This window comes from Chaetodon auriga, chromosome 9, assembly GCF_051107435.1.
Source record: "Chaetodon auriga isolate fChaAug3 chromosome 9, fChaAug3.hap1, whole genome shotgun sequence".
NCBI lineage: Eukaryota > Metazoa > Chordata > Actinopteri > Chaetodontiformes > Chaetodontidae > Chaetodon > Chaetodon auriga.
The window spans coordinates 20,972,732-20,994,573 of NC_135082.1; the positions used below are offsets into that span (position 1 = coordinate 20,972,732).

Below are 21,842 nucleotides of genomic sequence, written 5' to 3' on the forward strand. Positions count from 1 at the left end.
TTATTCAGACAAAAATCCACTAGACATTACTGTCACAGTTTGTAGAACAAAAGCAATACTCCTTATAAAATGATTACAGTTTTTCAGTAACTTCAATTTAACTTCCATTGGCAATAAACCATAACAATGTCCTAATTAATTTCAGCTCTGAAATTCACAGTTACTCAGTTAAACAGTGCCTGGATTATAGCTCGCAGGGCCAAACATGACTGAAGCTAAATAATAAATTGAATAAGTGACTTCATTAAGCACATTTGCTGTGTTTCTGTAAACGTGATGGTAAAGAATCTAAAAATGTTCAGAGACAGACTAACAAGCTGAGTATTTCTAGAATGACAAAATTAATATGACAAGCTCTGCAAAACCCCAAAATATGACAAGAACATGACGGGTGCTGTAATTCCAGCTTCATTCCAGTTACTTTCATCTGAGGCCTTTTTTTCCCCAGTTTTCTCCATCATAATGGTGGACTGTAATCAAAGTGTCACCCCCACTTCGCTGCACAGCTTTTATGCATTTGTCGTTTGCCAGAACTGCTCTAAAATACATACAGACAAGTCTAACGCAGCCTCCAACACAACAAGGTGTTTTAAGAAGACTTTTCAACATAACACATTGTGCTGTTCATGCAGTGCGTTACAACAGTCATTTGTCAAAAAGTGTATTTGGAGGAAAGCCCTCCCGGCACCTGATGGAGAAATAAATGACATAATGCTGATGGCAAGAAGTACAAAAATAAGCCTGACGTTGAACAGAAGTGGTAGAAGCAGGGAGGGCTTTCATAACAAAAATCTCCTCATCGCCACCATATCTCATCACCACTGTCTGATATATTTAACAGCTTTTGCACCTGCTCTCTTATACAACCCAGAGTTCAAAAAAGTTTGGATGCTGCATAAAGTATAAATAAAACAGAATGGGATAATTATGCTAATCCATTTTGACATTTGCTCAACTGAAAACAGCACAAAGACAGTATATTTAATATTTGACCTCATCAGCTTCATTGATTTTTGTAAAAAAGGCCCAGTTGCTCACAAGCGAGAATGGAGCGAGGTTCACCACTTTGTGAACACATGATTGCATGAAGGATATTAGTACATTGTCTCAGGAACACTTGTTTGTTGGTAAACAGTCTGTTTGCAAATGATTGCGTTCTGCTTTTATGTACGTGCACACAACATCCCAACTTTTGTGGAGTTGGGGGGTCCTCTGTTCAGACTGACAGGCATCAGTGGTCTATCTGAACGGAGCTGCGAAGTCGTGAGGGTTGATTTTGGGAGCAAAAGTTAAAGTGCCATTCATTTTCTGTGTAGGCAGTGTTAGGTGACTCACAGTTGGAGCACCTCGAGGCTTGGATGGACATGAAATGCTCTTTGTTGAATCATAAGTACAAAAGATGAACAACTGTGCTTGAAAATATCTTTGATCCAAAGTCAAAGGAACAAACCTGCATGCATAAAAACGTAATGTGAGACGTTAAAGACAACGTCCAATGTGAAACAGCAGGCGTAACTGACGCCACATGCATCATAAATTAATTCGGTTTTGGATTGTGGGTCACTGTCGGATCAGCTGGACGACCTCAGTGCCATGTTTTGCTTCAAACTGCAACAAAAATGCATTTTGAATTCACTCAGCCGCACGATTCTCACCTCCGACTGGCTTCTCCTTCATTATAACAACAGTTGAGAGCCATCCTCCATGGAAACACACAACACGGTTCCTTACAAACAAAGCTGAAATTGCCGGTGACCATAACATAAACCTATAGGGAGGTTACATCATCTGGGAGACCTCTGTCTAAAGTAGCATTGAAGAGACACAACTCAGTTGCTGCTTGGGTGAACTGGGAAGGAAATTCACTTAATGAGATCAGCTTTTAAATGAACTGCTTGGAAAAAATGAGAGAAGGAACAAGAGAGGGAGAAAGAAACAAGTGTGGGCGAGAGAGGGGGAGCGTGCATGCAAAGAAAGAGAGGTCAAACAGGAACTTAACTTTTGTGTGGTAATTATTCATCGTCTTTCCATGTAATTTATGGTTGGACAGTGAAGTGTATGAAACTGCACTGCAGGCCGGAGTCTCTGCTAACAGTGACAACCAGAGATTAACTTGAGACAGCTGTCTTAGAGGAGTGGATCCAGCGCACATTAAGTAGACCCACATCATGTGAACGCCTCCAATATGAAAACTGTTCTGTAATGACTGCAAGGAGCAAAGATGGAGAAAGACAACAAAAGAAGAATGGTAGTAAGAAGAGAAATGAGGGTGTAAAGCCCATGGAACTATCCCCCGACGGTAGGTTACATGGTTCGATTTTATTGTGTGCTACATTACCATTTGTATGATAATCACATAGATTGCTTTTCTTATGCTCCTTTGTCCCTGAATACCAAGACTGTCAAGGCTAGCTCATGCTGAATGCAATGCGTATCACTCCCCTGCAGCCTGTTCAAGGATTCCTGTGTATCTGTTTAAAAGAAGCATGTATACAGGCACATTAATGCGATTAACATGCCTGATTAAAAACACTGGTAGTCCATACTCAACGAAAGCTAGATGTTAATGTCTCGGAAAGATGAGACTAAACATTGTCAGGAGAAATAAAGCACATATGACCTGAGAATAGTGAGGAAGAGTTTTTCTAAATTTACTATAGTCACACTTGAAAATGCCAAGCTGACATCAGTGATGTCATTTCCCGAAAGGTTGCTCTGTTATATTTTCATCGCATGAAATACCATAAAATAATATGTCCAACTCAGTCTTATCAAGAGGCTCACACATGCGCTGTGGATGAGCTTCTGATTGGTATTTGTCCATGAAGTTCAGCGTGGAGTCCTCTGTCTTGTGCCTCTGCGTGACCTTTCGATCAGCATTCAAGAGATAGTTAGGACGGGATATTAATCCTGAAACGACCTTTGTTTTTTCCTCTTTGCTTAAAGAGCCTTGTGGCCTTGTAAAGACTTGAAGAGAGCAACATCAGCTTTTACATGACCTTTTTGTTTTGCACAACATCACCATATGTTGTTCCTGTAACCACAAACAGGTGTTCCTTCCAGGTTCGAAGGGCATATATAAAAGTACTGATGCAGTAATCTCAGGCAGCAGCTTGTTCTGCAGACCTGCCATGCAGACACCCTCCTCGCCCCCCCCCCCCCCCCCTCCCCTCAACCTGGCTCAAAAGCGCCTTTCCTCTTCCGCAGGCCGAACGTGTGATGCTGTTAAAGATATCAAGCTCGGGTCTCATTATGATGCAGACCGTGAGAACTGCAGGGCAATGGAGCAACATCCCAAAAGCAGTAATAATGCTACAAAAAAAAAAAAAAAGCTTAGACTTGTCCACTTCTCAACCTTCAACTGGGAATTTCTTTGCACCATCAGGTCATTTGGCCAAAGAAACCTTCACGCATGAGATGGCAGCCCCAGCCCCTTGATAACATCTATCTAAACTGGTGAGCAACAGGTCCTGGTTTTCCACACTTCTCTTATTCAGCCATCAGACAGTATAGATCTTTATGATGTGGCTCATTGATCCTGAGTCCCAGGACGTCAACAGACCCTCCGTTCTTGTAGAAAAAAAGTTTTGTTCCCTTAATTGTACAGCAGATTTTGAGATTTTGTACATCGTGTCAGACAAGTAGTTACCATTAGTGTCAAGTACGGCTTGTACTAGAATAAATCAAGTATAAAATAGAGGACCCTCCTTGTATATGTATTCAGAGATGCTCTAATCAATGTTTTTATATTAACAATTGATCAGCGGTACGATGTGAAAGGTGTTGCGTGCAGCCACACAATTATCACCCGACTCTGCAGTTCCCCTTCGCTCTAATAAGTGTCTTAGCAACCAGAAAAATAATCAGATAATTTCAAGCGACCTTAAAGTCTCGATCCTACAGATTTCAGTCCTGGTTGATTTGGTGACACCTGTGGTAACCATGGTGACGGCCAGTGCTGTTTATTACCACAGCGAACAGTCACTGAGGTGCCGCTTCGTCAGAAATACAACAGAGGGTCAACTGGTGTGTCTGTTTACAGTCCAGCCAAACAACCTTGCTTCATTTTTTTTTAAAGAAGTCAGTCAATAATTGGTCCTCTTCATGAGCATCTGCAGTCTCGTTTCATGCAGCGTGCAAGGTGCAGTCATTTTCCACACAACGGCAGGGCACAGTAAGAAGCCGGTGTGCTTGCTGAGGAGTTGGAGGTGTGAAGCCTGTTGCCTGTAACCCTTCATCAAACAGCTCACGGTGGCTGTTCCTTCCTGTTCCATCCCTTCATCCACTTTCCGAAAAAACAAAAAAACAAAAAAAACAGCCTGAAGTGACTTATAGACGCTAAGAACAATCATGGTTAGCTCTAAGCACTGTGACGAAAACATTGCCTTTCCTGGAACTGCTTCACAATAAAAAACAGCTCCTCCTTCACCAGCTGAACACTTTAATGTGAAGCAGCAGCAGTGACATGTTCCATTTGCATTAGCAATGACTTAATACAGCTGTGATACGAAGTAGAGAGAGTGAACGGTGAGGCTGATATCGATGAGATGAAGTTATGCTGTGGGTTACATGCGAGCATCGTTTACTGTGAGTCCCTCGTGCATGTGCAGGCAGTGTTAATCCAGCACAGGAATGGCTGCCACTGACAACAGTAACAACTAATATAAAGAGATAGTTGCTGAATGCCAATACACTGGATGGGGATTACAGAAATATATATATATATATATGAGTTTCTTAGAGTGTGATGTAATATTTTTAGACTTCTGAGTACATACTGTACGTGTTGTTCTATTATGCCAACCATTATGATTATGATATATTTATCATGACACAGTACCACAGAAAATAACTTAAAAATAACGGCTCTCCTGCTTCTTATCACAGCAGCAGTGTTGAATCCCCCAGGATGTGTGTGGCAGAGAGTCAGTGGGCCTAATATGGAGTGATTCTTCTCCAGAGGCATATCCATGGGAATGTGGCTCTGGTTTCACAGTTATCACTCACAGAGAGCTGTCAGGAGCTTTGTGGCATTCTCTTGATCCAATTAATTAGTCCCTAACAAGGCATGGAGAGGGAAGGGATTTGGATCTACAGGGTGGTGACAGAGTCAAAGGCCTCCACAAACGAGGCCAACAACACGTCACACACTGGCCATTAATGAGACATGTGGATTACGGCTGTGTCGATGGAAGTCCTGTGCATGAAGCATGCTCACGTAGGCTTCCACCCACATATCACCGTGTGGTAAAGCAAGCCGCTCTCCCTCAAATACAGAATCATTCATGTTCAGATAGGAAGCTCCAACAAATGTTGAGAAACAATCCTGACAGCTGAACAAAGATTCAGTAACTTCCTGAGATACTGTTTAAGTATCACTGAGCTCAAAGCGAGCTGAGGATCTTCTGCTCACACAATTTGCAATTTGTTGGCTGCGTCATTCGCTGTGTCTGAAATAATTAATCAAGTGGTGGTGAACGGAGGTGGCATCCTCTTCTGCATGGAGCAGATGTTGTAAATTCACTGCGGCTCACACAGACAGGTGCCCTCCAGCCGGTTCCTGTCTGCTGCCTTGGTAATGGCGTGTTTCCTTTTCTTGAACACTGGAGGGATCATGCAGCACGCAGTCCAACCTCTATCATCTCCACAATACAAGGTTATACAGAAGAACACGAGTTGACTAATTATTTCGACAGAGTGCTCGGTGGAGGAAAATATACTTAATATCCAGACCAAAGGTCATTTCTGTACAGATTCCTAAATGGAGTCCTTTTCACTAATCAGATGAATAAGCTTCCTGCAATAACATACATTCATGCATCCACTCTATAGTCATTCCATAGACATCTTTATGGTCTTCTAGTGATAAATATGAAAAGGTGTGTTCAGAAGCTTGCATTCACTGACTGTAAGAAGATCTAATTACTGAATATTGTACTGTTTGTGGGTATGACTTTTTACACATTATGTGGACGGAGGTGCAACTAATGATTCTTTTCATTATCAATTAAGCTGCCAGTTACTTCCTGAATTCATTGTTTTCTCTCAGTGAGATGTTGTACAATAATGAAAAATACCCATAATAGTTTCCCATAGCCCAAAGGCACATCTTCACATTACTTGTTTTATCTGACCAACCATTTAAAATTCATATGATATGAAGAAAAGCAACAAGTCCTCACAATTAAAACCCTGGAACCTGAGAATATTCCCCATTCTGCTCAGACAATAGTCATCCATCTCTCTGTCTTCTACCCACTTACCTCTGTTCTCAGTAATGGTGGGGTGTAGATAAAAAGCCCCTTAAAAACATACAGTATCAACATGCATATTTGCATTCATACAAGGAGGAAATGTAGTTTCCAGTCGACAAGCTGTCCTGTCTGTTTTTCGATTGTGCCAGTGTGCAAAAGTGTTGCAGTGTGTGTTGAGCCTGATGAGGAAAAACATGTGCTCTGTCCGTATTAATAATAAATCCTTGAATTGTATATTTTTATGTGCTGAGTGTGCAGTTACTACCACAAACATTGGTGATAAAAAATACTTTTGCGCTTTATTTTGGCATAATTTTAGGTTTCTCTCATCTCAGGGAGCCTCAACATAGCTCAGACATTCGTTCCTTAGGGCTGTCACGGGTGACTATTACAAGTATGCAGACACAAATTAACAGCATTTTTTCTTCTCGTTTTTGTGGGATTAAAACATTCATGTCCTCTTTAATATTTCTGGCATTTCTTGGTATACAAAGCTGATCAGTAGCTAGCTGTTTTGCATATTAGCTTGCTTATAGCCGCAGCATTTGGAGGCATTCGTTTGGGAGACAGACTTTCTTTGAGTGATTTACTAATTACTCTGGTCACCTCCTAACGCTGCAGTTCAGATGCAGTAACCGAGGTTACTGAGATCAGATCTGATGTTTCTTCTCCCGGTAAACTGTACAGTACTAGTGACATGTTTTAGAGTGAGGATACTTGGCCAGTGCTACTCGTTTGCGATGTTACCCTATCGTTTCCTGTATTTCACATTTCCTGGTGTAGACTATAATTCAATTTATATCACGCAAACAAGCCATTCCAGTCACTCCTTTTTATTGTGGCTACGATGAGGCCACAAACTGATTTCACTGATTTGATTAACTGAAGAGCTCCTCCTAGGCATAGAGATGCTGAATAAATTTCATTGAAAAACGGTTTGGTGCCATAGCTCAGCTCATATATGGTCTAGTCTGGGAAAGCTGATAAGAAACTATTCCATTTGCTGGCTGAACTGCAGTGTAATTCACTTGCCTGTGCTTGTAAACAAACAATGAAACAGTAATTAAATACTATAAAGTTTGAGGCTGCACTTATTTTAATTAAATAATAGCAATAATAACAGCATGTAGTATGTATGCACAGCTACTGATATCAGAAAGTTCAGTTAGTGAGCTCATTCATCCTGCCTGTCATAAAACCTGTTTTGGGACCACAATGATACAAGGCTGCTGCATCCATCATTTGCGAGCATCGTTGTCTAAGCTCCTTTTCTGGCTTTGAGGTCGATTTACACTTGTTTAACTTTTCTCTCACTTTTTTTTTGGTTCACACTTTTTAAGATGGGTTTGACACCTTTGAAAACTTACAGGGCAAGAATAAGTTCAGTGAACCACATGGGGAATTATATTTTAATAGTTTCAGCAGTAATTAGTGCTACTGCTGTAGAATATACTGCGGCACAAGGCTTCCCAGAAAGCTGACCACTGGACGATACAGTGGGTCTTTACCGCTGGAAATGCAGAAAAGGGAATGAGTATCAGCAGCTGTTGTTTCTATTCGGAGGGACAGAACAAAGAAGAGATGACTGGCTCATCAAAAAGTCCCTTCACTGTCTGTGCTCTGTGGTTATTAATGCCAACAAGTCAAAGAGGAAACAGAAAACTCATGATTTTAATCAAAAAGAAGTTCAAGATTGACTCAGGGTTGTGACATCGGAAGAAGAGAGCACCCTTATTTACACATTAAAAAAAGCCAAGTCTGCTGGCTTTATCATTGTTAAGAGGATTACGTCTCTGAATCTCACTAAAGTCAAGAAAACTTCAGTGTTGTTTCCAGCTTATAGCTGATGTCACACCGATGTTTGAGTAGGACAAAATAAAAACCTGAGTAAAATAACTATGGCCCCATTCAGAGGCCATAACGTGGGCCTCGCATGCAATGAAAATACTCATTTCACACTCAGCTAACTTGAGGGGGGAGACTGAAAAATACGTCCTTGGACCTTTGTCGCATGTACCTTCCAAAATTTGCCTCCATTCATCTTCATGAAAACTTCACTCAGCCCAAATAGATTTAGCAGTGTCCCAGAAATGCAACAAGAAGGCAGGAAGTGGAGCTTAAGCCCTCCATTTGAAATTGTGTCACAGTGGGGCCGTGCCTACTTGTCTGGAACAGTCTTTCTCTCTGGATAACCACCGTCAGAGTCTGAGATAATGAGCCTCTGTTTGGCCCTTAGAGGCCACTGTATGTCTATAACCTCCGAGCCATTTTCTGAATTTCCTAGCAGGTCTAATGGAGAGGGAGACATAGCTTTTAGTCTGATCAGGAGCACTACTTAATGCCAGCACTGCATCATTTTCACCTTCTATCTCTGAACGTTCAGTTTTCAATCAGTGTGTCTTGCAGATTAAAGGAAACCCATTCTGCGAATATCTCACTGTCACTTGAGTTCGGATAATGACCACTCCTGCGTTTTTCTCTCACCTGAGTGACAGTGATACAGTCAGTTTGTAGTGCCTTCCTGTCTCACTTTTGAACATAACCTCCCAGTGCAATCTAGGGCATCGTCTTACATTTAGCAGCTAATCGGAGATCTCAGACACTGACCTGAAAGATGATAAGTGAGGGTAATGTTGTGACAGCCAAAGGAAAAGGGGGTTGGGTGAAAGCAGATACTGCATGTTATTGAGAATATATAGTATAGCATGTCCATGTCCACCCCAGATGTTCAATTGAGTTAATCCTGAAGCATCTCCACAGAGCTGCAGCAGCGTCATCTTTCTACGCCCATTTGCAGTGTGCTTTATTTCACTAAAACCACAACATTTCATCTAATAATGCAACTAGTCGGCTAATAGAAACTGCCTGCTCGCTCAGCAGTTCACAGAAAACATTTAAATCTAACCAAAACAAAATGTACGGACGAGAAGATGGATTTACAACCGCCAAGTGTCATGCTTTTCTCCATAAAAAACAAACCATCTGACCATGAGCAAGATTGTTCCTCCAGCTTAAACCACAGTGGATTCCTCTTGCCAGGACCTTTGTCAGTGTTTGCTGTTGCATGGCCCTGACTTCGAACACTGTGCTAAACTCTAAAGCAGCCGCTGCCTCAGTGTTTGCTCATGTTTTAGCACATTCAGAGGAAAAGGCAAATGGAAGGAAGATGTTAATCTGACACTGTGGGGTGTTGTTTGTATAATGTTTATATTTTATTGAACCATGTGCACATTTTTGCAAACACCAATGTGCCTCTTAACATATCCAGAGTCATAGTAATGTTATCATTATACACACATTTTAATCTTTTAAAAACCCACTTGTACAGGCTACCATTTTTATAAGTGTCCTGTTTGTAATTCCTCTTGGTTTTATTTGTCATTTAATTTAGTTTTGTTTGTTAAACTGCTTTTATTGTTGAGTATCTGCTTCCATTTTTTAGATTATATTTTTTAGTTGCTATTTTCATGTTGAGTGTTTTTATGCGTTTTTATCATTAACTGTGAAGCACTTTTGAACCACTGTTGTGAAGCGTGTTAAGTAAGGCTTCCTAGTTTACTTCCATTATCAGCATGGGTGCACTGGTATGTTTACAGTTGCATTGTGGGTAATGTACGTGTCAGGTTTTTATACGGAAGAAGAATGCATGGAATAAAAAAGACAATATCTTTGGTTGCTGCATTGATTTTGATCCATAAAAGTAAGCACGAAACTGCATAATGAGTCCCACAGTTTTATAGAAATGCAATGCTGAGTGAATGCAGTGCTTTTTCAACATTAGTGCTATTCTCCATGATATTTGGCAGCTTGATAGTTTATGACAGTTCATGATATGATAAACATATGATGTGGAGAAGGCTTCGGGAACATTAAATGCACAGGAATATGGATGTAGCATCAGTGATGTTGCCAGTGGATTTCTGAAAGGTTTCGATAGGGTTATGGAAATGCGCATCTTCAAAGCTGCCATGCTTTTTTGTGCTTTCATGGCCATATTTTGCAGTAAACTCCGCATTGACATATTCCTGGCGACCTGCTACCGGCTGTCAGTCCAGTGTTCACTAGCCTTTTAGCTCTGTTTGTTTTCCACTAACAGCTGGTGAAAACATCTGACGCTTTAGCTGCTAAATGCTCTACTGCATTCATCAGCAAGTAGCCAGTAATTTGATCCACTGTACCTAATAAATTGTCAATATACTGGGGAAAGATATCCTCATAATTACAAATAACTGGTGTGTGAAAGTATATGAGAATAAGATGGCTTAAACAGTAAAACTTGAAGGACCAGATGTTGTTGTATTTTTAAAATTATTTGCCAATGTGAAGACAGTGGACATGATGCTGCAAATGTGATCATATGAATGGACAGACACTAGCAGGACTTGAGAGTAAGCGTCCCATCATCCTGGAGATGATGGAAAATGTGTTTTGGACGTACAGAGATCTGTCCCAGAACGCCTCCGGGACAAAAGGGATTTTTGCACATTTTAGAACCAAGCACTGACTACAACAGATGTGTGTTCTCATGCTATTGCTATAGGCACGGTCACTGGCTAACTACTCTAAAAAATGACCTGTTCAAATCTGAAAGGACACTGTACAATCGCTATCCATCCACCTGATGTTTTCTTGATAATGCTACATTATGAACATCTGTGTTGAAACTGACAGAAGAAGAGCTAGTTAGCTGTTAGCTGTTAGCTGCTGGTGGGGCACCAGAGTCCTGCAGTGTCTTTGGCTAGCAGAGCTAACAGCTAACAGAGCTAATAGAGCCAATTAAGCTAAGAGCTAACTGAGTTAATAGCTTACTGCTAACAGAGCTCATAGAGCTAACAGCCAACAGAGCTAATTGAGGCAAGTAAGCTAAAAGCTAACAGAATAATAGCTTACTGCTAACAGAGCTAATAGAGCTAACAGCTAATGGAGCTACACACACAGCAGGACTGAGAGTTTCTCTTCAGGGGAACATGAAGCGTGAAAAAATGAACTGCAGTTTTATGTGACAACAGAGTTACATTACAAAGGTTTACAGTAAATTAATGTACTAAAGTACTTTAGCTGAGTACAGTTTGGAAGTAAACATACTTGCTAATATTTTTAAATCACAACTATAGATGCTAAACAAGTAAAGAAACATTTAGATTTTGGGATGGTTTTTCAGGACATTTCTGGGACAGTGGGGAAAACAGTCTGGAGCCCTGGACAATAAAGTTTTATTCTGTTTTTACTGGCAAACTAAGCCGCTAAGCCTCTTACGACAAGAATATCAGTGTAAGATGGACAAGAGTCGCATTTCGCCCATTACTTGTTCGTCATTTTATCCTCACAGAATGTCTCCATTCACATAAATCTCAAAATGTAAACACATTCAGTAATGAGTTAACAGTGATATAACTGGAGGCACTCAACTACAATAATGGATTTGGGTTTTAAACTCAGACTCATTTATTTTTCACCCACATTCATCACGCCTAATCAATGGAGGCTTTAACCCTCCCGCAGCCGGCCCCTTGCCTCAGTCTTTAGGACTTTTCAACTGTGAGCAGCTTTTGCTCCAAACTTTATGTACTGTTTGAAGTTATTATCGTTTCGTATTATAGGCAGATGATTATGAGAGAAATTGAATACCATCACCATTAAAGGTCAGAGCCATCAGAGAGACTGACATCAGATGAATGGCAATGTGCCAGCTCAACAGCAGATTTTAAAACCTCACTAATTAAACACAAAGGCAGTTTTAAGGGCTCTGACAATGGCTGGAGAACAGAGGCAGCCCACAGGAAAAAATGTAACAGCCATTCTGTCTCTAAAGCTTTTAATCCCCAGCTCTGCCAGCAAGTCAGTGTTACTCAAATATATTGATAGGGTTTAGATGGAAAACTCATATCCTTTATAGAGTTTTATTTCCTGTAGACCAGAAGGCTCATGAGATGCAACACTGACTGTTTTCCAAATAATCAGTTATTTTGAAAGTTTGGTAAAGGTACCATTAGGGCAGATGTATTAAGATGGCAGCTATCATTTAATCAAAAATCCATAGTGTTTTTCCTTTGTTTCCTCAGCCGTTTAACTACTCTATATAAAATGGAACTTAAGGCAAATATTCACACTTTAAACTCCTTTCAACCAAAGCACAAAATAATAAAGATTAACCCAGTTATTGGCGTTCAGTGCGTATCATCTGGGTGGATCTATTGGCTGATATTAGCTTATTGCAGATAAATAGCCTTACAAGAAAAAATATGTTTAAGAGACCATTTCGAGTCCATTACATAGCTGTCCCACTCAAATGTCCCACTTAATAAATACTCTTATCTTAGTGCTTATGTTTTAATGATCAAATTTAAGGATGAATATCCGTATGGGCATCAAAAGTCTGGATTTTCAGTCTGTAACTGTTGAGCTTTGTAAACATGGATTTCTTTTAGGTTACACTTTGTTTTATGGTTCCTTCCATGTAACTTCACAAAAGGGCGCTGAAGGAAAGGAAATCGAGGAGCACAGTTGGTGAACTTTGTAAGCTGCCGTTGAAAGAACTGAAGATTTTTTTTATCACTGGAAGAACTGACAGAAAACTCTGTGTGATAAATATTTATTTACACACACTTATGCACATAATCATATAAATTATTCTGGTGTGCTCTTTTTAAATTTATACTTCTCTGTCTGACTGCTGCTATTAATCACATCACTGTCACTTTACCCTGTAATCTTGCTTTAAATTGCTCTTGCAGTCTTTGTATTCTTATCTTAGCTTTCCCTCTTATTTCCTTATTTTTCCCTCTATTTATCCATAGTTACTCTGTTCTTGTGCTGCTGCAACAACTGGAATTACCCTCTTTGGATCAATAAAGGCTCGTCTTATCATTCATACATTCAGTTGCCAATTTTTTAGGTACACCAAGTGAGAAGTAATGCAGTCTAATGCAACAGCTCTGCAAGAAATTCTACTTTCATGAAGGTTATAATGTTCACTGTTTGTGTTTATTCAACTTCATGGTCATTTTGGAGTTTGTGGTGGTGTTGAATTGTGCAGCATTACACAAATCTAATATTTAGTTTATCCTCATTGATATAAACTGGCAACTGAGAGTAGTTAGAAAGTTTATTCTCCATATTTGTTGATTTTACTGCTTGCACCTATAATTGTGAAACCAAAGAGAGAGAGTGTACTTTATTTATTTATTTTGTTGAGGTGAAGACTATTTTACCACTGAGTAAAATAGTCTCAAGGCTCTGCTATGAATTAATTGAAAATTGTGCAGAGAGTACAGATACGGTGGTCGAGCATTTAAGACATCCTGATCATTGGATTTTGATTTAGTTTCACTTCATTCATTAGACGTGAACAAAATAGAGACCTGGGAGGTGATGAGGTCTGGATGAGGGCTACATTTTCCGTACAGTCAGTACCAAATTATACAGTATGGTCTGTTTCTTGACAGTTCCAAAGAAATAAAGAAAGTTAAATATCAGTTCCTCTCTTGGAACTGTGCTGTAAACCAATGGGCACATCACACAAAAGTGCCATGAAACCTTGATTTCAGAAAAATAGTTCAGAATGACAATAGAGAGTCAGTTGTTGCATAAGGGGGCAAAATAAATTTAAAAACGCCACAAAATGATATCAGTTTGCACAAAATAATGAGTATATTGAATGTCCAGTGCAACACTAAATGTAATATTATCCCTATTAACCCCAACCAACAGAGTGTATGAGGGTTCAAATACATAAAATATGGGGTTTCTGTGTTCGAGCGGTATTAACCTGTGCCAACATGTTACCGGGGTTGCAGTGACTGACCCACAGCATCTGTCCCACACGAAGAAGGTATGAGCATGTGATGGGCTGTAAGTTCGCCACGGGTGCTACCTGCTTCAAATGAGATTCATGACAAATCCCCTACAAGGGGCCAGCCAATATGCCAGGTAATAGCATGCTTGGCAGTACTTATCTGTCTCCATTAAAGACACAGGTCATATCCCACAATGTCAAAACCATTAAATCAAAAAATATAGCATGATGGTAGGCTGAAGCTGGTGGTTGTTACAGTTAAAAAGCAGCTCTGAATGAAGGGGGAGGTTAAAAATAGTGGATATTATACAATAAGAAAAAAAAATTAAAAACTAAACAAACTAAAAAGCTATGGGGGGGCCTTAACCAGAAATATTCAGACCATATCCATGTCAGCTGCTGGTGGTTTTTCACTGCAACATCTACCACTTTGGGTTTCACTAGAGGTCACTGCTTACACTTTCAGCATGACCCATTATTATTAAATGCAATCACCTTGTACTACAATTGGGAATTGCACATGGAGATAAAATGGCCGTGGTGTGGCTGTTGTGCCCCTTTTACCATTTCACCGTAATACTGCTGGAAAATGCTTATCTAACCTGAAAAGAACGACTGCACAATTGTGCTTAATTCTATGTAATTTTGAGCCTCTGTGTGGATCTGTCAAAGTGAGCCCCGGTGCACATTTATCATACAGATAAGATCAAAGCTTGGACAAACAAGTATTTGCCTGGGATTCATTTTTATTTTTCATTATGGTGAAGGCAACAGTGATTGAACTCTGCAGCTCCCCCAAATGCATAAACTGACCCTCAGATTATCTTCTTCAGGACCTGCAACCCTGGACTGAACAACATCACTGCTCAAGGTTCATGTCTGCACTCAGACCAGCATGCCAGAGAGTCAGATATGAGTCAGTCCTAATGATGCTTCATTTACACTGATTGAATATGACTCTTTGTGATTTTCACAACCTTAACAGTTTTTTTGTCCTTTCTATAAACTGTCACATAATGGTGAAAAGTCTTCAGATGTCTCCTTTTGTCTGATCAACAGTCCAAAATCAAAAGATATTCAGTCCACAATACAAAGGAGTAAATAATCACATACTGAAAACAAGAAACAGTGAATACTTTATATTTTTTCTTATTCCCCCATCAACCAATCAATCAATCAATCGGCTAATTGTGTCAGTATTCATTTCTAGGATTCTTGTGATATTCACGTTGAACTGTAAAAGCCTCTAAATATCTTTCATATTTAAAAAGATAATTTAAAAGACCCACAAAACCCACAGATTTACTGTCATTTCTTCCAAAAACAGGTATTGAACATGGTCTGTCTCTGTGGTTTGTAAGTGAACAGTGAGCACAAATAAGTACATAGAAATTCTTCACTGTTCTGACATGATTTCACCCAGACCGGCAACAAAAGCCAAGAAATAATCCAACAATGTTGAACCCTGATGGCCACCATTCCCAGCTGACAAACACTGCTGCTGATGTTTGCTGTAAGAGCTCTCTCTGGAAAATTGTGGTGATTTTGAGAACCCTCTGTGTTGGCTTGCAGGTATCTGGAGCATTTGGGGGAGCAGGATAATGTGTGAGCTCGGTTTTCTATTAAGCCATAGAAGTCACAGAAACTGCACAGAATTGCCACATAAATGGGTTGAGTCATCCGAACAGCCCATGATTCCTGACCTTTTGCAGTTTGGGCTTGGATAATTGATTTGGGCAGATGGCTTGACTGGCTGGAATCAGCATCTCTACCTTCCAATAACTGAATACTGAACACTTTGTGTTTACATGTGTTTAAATATGCAGGTTTGCAAGGAAACTTGAGTTGTTTTCAGGCATATGGTTGGACTACATCAGTGTCTCCATCTGTTTCCGGTCATCCACTGTCCAAATCATGCCAAATAAATATCTGACTGTCAAATAAATGTCATCACAGAGAGAAAAGCTGATTCATAAAGCAAACTGCATTCTTACCCATTCAGCATTTCTGACTCCATTCCACTCTCTAATGAAGACCTCCAAAGAGGATATTAATAATGAATAAAGTGGTCAGATATAATGCATATCCCTGCCTTTGTTAAGCAGGAAAGCTGGTGCCTATCAGATTGAGAATCATTATCTCCGTCATGGCCATCAGTAGGTATAATGATAATAGTTAGCACTGTGGCAGCAGGACTGAGATTGACACATTTGTGTATAGTGACAGAGACGCTGTAAGGCAACAACACGCAGTTCCCCTCTCTCAAGACTGTGAATCTTTGCCACAAAAATCAATATTCCAGCTTGGTTCAATTACATGGAGAGCAGGTAGCTCAGTGACACTCACTGCAATGACTGATGTACTGCTGAGGACGGCCACTTTGGGAGGGTTTACAGGAACAAACAGTAAAGCAAGGCTCCTACAAAACTTCCTATACTAGGTAAAAATAATATATTAGTGTCATAGTGAAAAGCTATTGAATATTAATATATGAAAAATGTTGTTTGATGCAAATAATATAGGCCGCCTGCCTAAAGTGGACATGCGATATAATCTTCTGCAGTGAGTAAATATAAACAGGAAGCCAAAAAATATAATCCACACTCTGAGCAGTGCGAAAGGGAGCGTTCTTGTGCAGTTTTTATGTGCGCACACAGACACACACTCGTGCGCTCATACGCACACACTTCAGCACGTGCGCGTATGCAAAGCTCTTTTTGCATAGCACACCATAGAGCGCGGTGCAACCCAGCTGATCTCTGACGGGAAGTCCTTGTTAGATTATTATGAAGTCATGAAATTGTACAAAATGCAAGCTTTTCATATTGGGTTTTGAAATATGCAGCTTGGCACCCTGAACCTAAAGACTAAAGGAAGGAACGACTGACAAACTCCTTCTGTCTGATTCATTTGATCGGATTTTTTAATCAAACTCCAAATGAAGCAGGTTGGATTATCTCCTCCACCTGCTAAAAAATATACGATTTCAACATTTTTTGAATATATTTGAAAAGACAAGTCTTTACTCACCCAAAGTTATGAGGTGAAACAGATAAACTCCCCACAGATCCATCTCTATGTGAAACGGGTATTTCAGACAACGCGTCGGACCTACACGGACAGCTGTACAATTAAACGGCAAGAAGAGGACGTCCTGTCATGCATATGGAGATCATTATTGGCACAAGGAGAATAATCTCTTGAAATATCCTTAAATGGTATTATGCGGCTCTTTTATTCTCTTAGAATCCCATCAATTTCTTCCAAGACGGTGCTACAGTCGCGCTTTTGCGCAAAGCCAGAGCCATGCGTAATAATGTGAGTGAAAGTTGCCCTGTGCGCCGTATGGTCCGGTATTGTGAGAGAGAGCCTTCTGTTGCGCGTCGAGGTGGTCGCACAAGTCCTTGAGTCCGCTGCTGGAGAGATGCTGAGAGCTGCCGGGAAGAACCACTGCCAAGAGGGAGGGTGAGAGTGGGAGCTGTTTGTGCAGGACGGGACATTAAACAGCCTGGTTACACAGGCAGGGCTTCTGTGGCGCTAATGAAGTGTGACATAAGGTTAATTCTGCAACAGTAATGTTGTTATAATATTCCTACAGGGACTCCTAGTGTGGCTAGTTTACAGTGATCTTAACCATAAAGCATTAACTGATGCTGCAATCATATTCTAATAGCATTTGCAAATGATTTGATTATTGTGTCCTATGAATTTTACATCACTCATAAAATACAGTATATTATATATTATCAGTATATTAAAGGGCTACTTTATTCCACACTTTCAGGGTTTTGTAAAGGCTTGCCTTTTCATAATTTGTGTCATTTATTCCCCTGTCCTCAGTCATCAGCTCAAGGTCTAACATTTGTCATCCAGTTTGCTTATATAATATAAAGCATTGGCTTTTGAGAGTTAATAAAAAAAGGCAGAAAGAGCTTAGAAAGCAAAGTAGCTGGCGGTTTGAACTGACAGGGTGAGTGTTGAAAACCCTGTTGTGTATCTGAGGTAGGGCTGTGTCACATCACGTGGTTCATGATAATGTCAGCATACTTTTTGATATGATAAAACAGTCAGATCGTGATAACGGCAGTATTCCAACTTGTTGATGTAATGACGTCACACCGTTACCCATGGCAACAGTAAGCATGGCTGAAAGCCAAAGTGACATAGCTACGACTTCAGTCCTGTGGAAGCGGTTTGGTCACCCAAAGATAAGATGTACAACAGCCACAGTAATATGTAAGAAGAGCAAGATGATCATAACAACACACGAAGGCGAAGGGACGAACTTATTTCACCACCTCAAGCAGAAGCAGCCGGTTGAGCACGAGGGAAGCCAAAGCTGCTGTGAGGAGAGCTCAACAGCTTTTATGAGTCCTGAACTTTGCAATAAAACAATGAGATATTTTTCGGTATTTTTGTCACATCGTCAAGAATATCATCGCGGAAATACTGCGGTGTTGTTTTAAGGCCATATCGTCCACTCCTAACTGAGGCACATGTCTACATTTGGCATAACCCCTCCGGTCTGGTTGTATTTATTTTGACTCAGGTCAGTCACAGTCAGAGGTGTTACAGACCTGCAGTGTGTTTGTGACAGATTCATGATCAATGCGTGGCGTCTGTCCTCTCTTAGAGTGGTGACTCTGAGCTGATAGAGGTCTTTCACTTCTCCCAGACAATTAAACAAAAGATTAATATCAGTACAAAAAATAGCAGAACTCTAAGAGGAGGCAGATTTAGGGCACTCTCGCCCAGAAACCAGCCTCATTTCAGGTTTCCTGTGCACAAAGTTTGAGAGCTCAGAGTCCAAATTCATGTGGACAGCGCACCTTCTAATTGGTTATACAATAAAATACAGACAGACAGGCAGTCCCTTCAAGTGCGTCCCTTCCCAAGTCAGATAGCTTTAGGTGGTGAGCCAACTAAATTGGTCGTATGTACTCTCAGCAGCTATTAAATGAAAAGAGAAACGAATTTCTGATGTTAACAGGAGAAAAAGACTATTAGAAACACCTGAAAGTCACCTAGACAGGCTGTGTGTAGGCGAAAAACTACATTTTCTATAAAAAGTAGATTCTTGTGTGTGTCCACAGCTGTTAGAGGTTTTTCTTTTGTTCCACACAAAAGCAAAAGCACTTGGCCCCCACAGAGGTGGATCCAGCTCCCAGTCGCCACAGACTACCAGAGCTGCACAGCTCCGTTTTCAGAGCTGTTCACTGTTTTGTAACCGACAGTTATTGATTCTTCAGTGTTAAGAATTCAACTTTCGCACCATCTGTTCATTTTATGGTTCAGGAGCCCTTTTCGTTCGAACACAACATCAGTGGGTCAGGATGTGCATTTGGAATTTGTTGACAGGCTCGCCTCTTTCGTGGGTCTCCAAAACGGCAAAAACAAATGGAGTTTCCAGATGATCCATGCAAACAAAGCTGGCGAGGAGCAGATAACAAAGGGTCACCATGTTGGATCAGCCGGACTCAGCGTGTGTGCTTTACTGTATGCGTGTGTGTGCGTCTATGTCAGTGTCTGTAAAGCAAACCAGGGGTCCAAAAGGATGATCCAGCTGTGTGCCAAAGACAGAATGAAGACCTCCGAAGAGCCATTTCAGCCTGCCGGTGTTATCTTTCCTGCCATTCATGGCTGCTCTACTATGCTGCTTCACTGGACTTACACGAGCTGGCAGCATTAATTCAAACCCTTTCAGAGCCTTACTTGTTTCAAGTTTTTATTTTTTGCTGAGGCCTCAAATTGGAAAGACTGTAACTGTAAAATGTCTTTACGCCTCAACGATTGTAATTTTAACTCCCTAACAAGCTTGCAATGAGAATATTTGGAACAATACATTACCATCTCTGTTGGGAGTTGGAGTACTTAAACGTGGGGAGATGGGCTCTGAAAAATGCTTTATGAATCTTTAAAGAGCGACCCAGTGCCATGGGGATCTTTTGGCAAAGTACATATTTGCAATGTGCATCTGCATTTGTAATTCAAATCAACGTTACATTTTGCAAGAATGAAAAAGCCCCGTCAACGTTTTGGGGAGAATTAGAGAGCAAATGTTTATTTTCTTCTGAGCCATTAAAGTCTTTGGCTCCCTCCCAGTGGATAGTGGGTGCAGAGGGGTTTGTCTTTCTTACCCTCAAATTAACAAACAGCAACGTGATCTGAATCACCTCAGCTGTGATTTCTCCAGTAGAAATGTGGCATGGACCAGTCTCTCAAACCACCCCCTCCTCATAAAGCATTAATTTGTCCTAGGGATACTAAGTCGCTGTCAGTACGTCCGGGATCTCTTACTTCTTTCAATATGGAAGAGTAGGTGCCGTTTGAACGTGGAAGACGGACAGCTCTCACTTCTTGCTGCAGGCAGAGATGCATTGATTTCCTATCTTTGTGAGCCCGAGCAGCGTGGACACAACATTAATGAGGGATTAGTTATTGTACCCATAATCGTTGCTATGTTAAAGCGCCAGAACTGGGTGATGAAGGGGGGCTTTGAAAATATTTGTTGGAGCCGTTTAACAGCTACACTCTCTGCCAAACACATACTTCTAACTTCTGCATGACGAACCAAAGCATCGTGGCCTCATTTCCCTTTGCTTCAAAGTAGAGTGTCCCATTTGATCCATACCTATTTTTTTTTGTTTGTTTAGGGGATTTTTTTTGTTGTTGTTCTGGGAGGTTTAGAAGCTCCTACACACCGCTGGCACAGCCACACAGGTGTTTTCATTTATTTTGCCTGATTAGACCTCTTTCAGGTTGAAGTTTAGGGGAGCCAGGCGGGGATTTATGGGAGGTCACCAAATGACCTGAACCTTTTTTTTTTTTTCCCAGACATTTTGGATTGGTTTAGTAGCAAAGGCACAGGTGCAACTTATAACATTACCAATGTCTCTGCTCCAGTAAAGTGTCACAGTCAGCCATGCCAGAACTCTGAACTCACACAGCTGAATGGAATTTAACCATCATTAATGTTATTAATTACACCTGGACGTGTCTGCCATAAAGATGATCTATAAAGGTCCGGTCACACCAGCAGTTTAAACAGTGAATTTTTCTATTAAAATGCATTTATTTCAATTAATTTTAACAATAAAGTAATTATGAACGAATATTTTGCATCAACTTCCACTGGGGTTAACTTGTTTTTGCCCTCTTGGGGCTCTGCCAATTTCTGGGGTGTTAATTGGGTGTAAATACTGTTTCAGCATTTGTACAAAAGGGAAATGTCAATCAAGCAGTTTACACACCTACACAAACCTGAGAGGAGCTCTGATTAGGCATCTTACTTTACCTACTACCATAATTTAACATATCACATCTTGCTGTCCTTCTTGCAGTAGCTGCCATTAATTCTGGTGCAGTACGGTAAATAAGTTTCACAGACTTGAACACTTCCCAAGCTGGATAATCCATCACAGCAACCGGAAAGACTTCATTTTAATGTTACTTTTCTGCCCAAATTGAGAGATGTTGTATCAGGGTGTGCATTACGTTACACTCTAACTGAGCCTTCCCTGGAGGAAATGGAAAGTCTGCAGCAAGAAATAATCCCTGAAAATCACCTTATTCTCTTATCCATGCCATCATGTTTGAGACGTGTTGCCCAGGAAAGACAAACACAAATGACTACATAACTCTCCTTTTAGGGAAGAAAGGTGGGTTACGGGTGGAGACAGGAGTTCATGTTGCAGTGAGTAATAAAGAGCGTGGTGACATGTGTTTCTGGACTTCATTCTACACCTTCAAACACTGACTCAGAAGCAGAGCGCACACGCTGCTCCCTGGACAGT

At 40.6% G+C, this 21,842-nt stretch overlaps 1 protein-coding gene across 1 annotated transcript in view; it reads right to left on the reverse strand.

Annotated features, from left to right (window-relative positions):
* Window positions 1–17,454, reverse strand: part of gfra4b (GDNF family receptor alpha 4b) — a 41,668-nt gene extending 24,214 nt beyond the window's left edge. Inside the window, exon 1 of the mRNA XM_076738465.1 lies at window positions 17,080–17,454. Within this exon, the coding sequence (XP_076594580.1) occupies window positions 17,080–17,122 (43 nt within the window). The 5' untranslated portion in view covers window positions 17,123–17,454. The remainder of the gene's footprint in view (window positions 1–17,079) is intronic.
* Window positions 17,455–21,842: the final 4,388 nt, after the last annotated feature.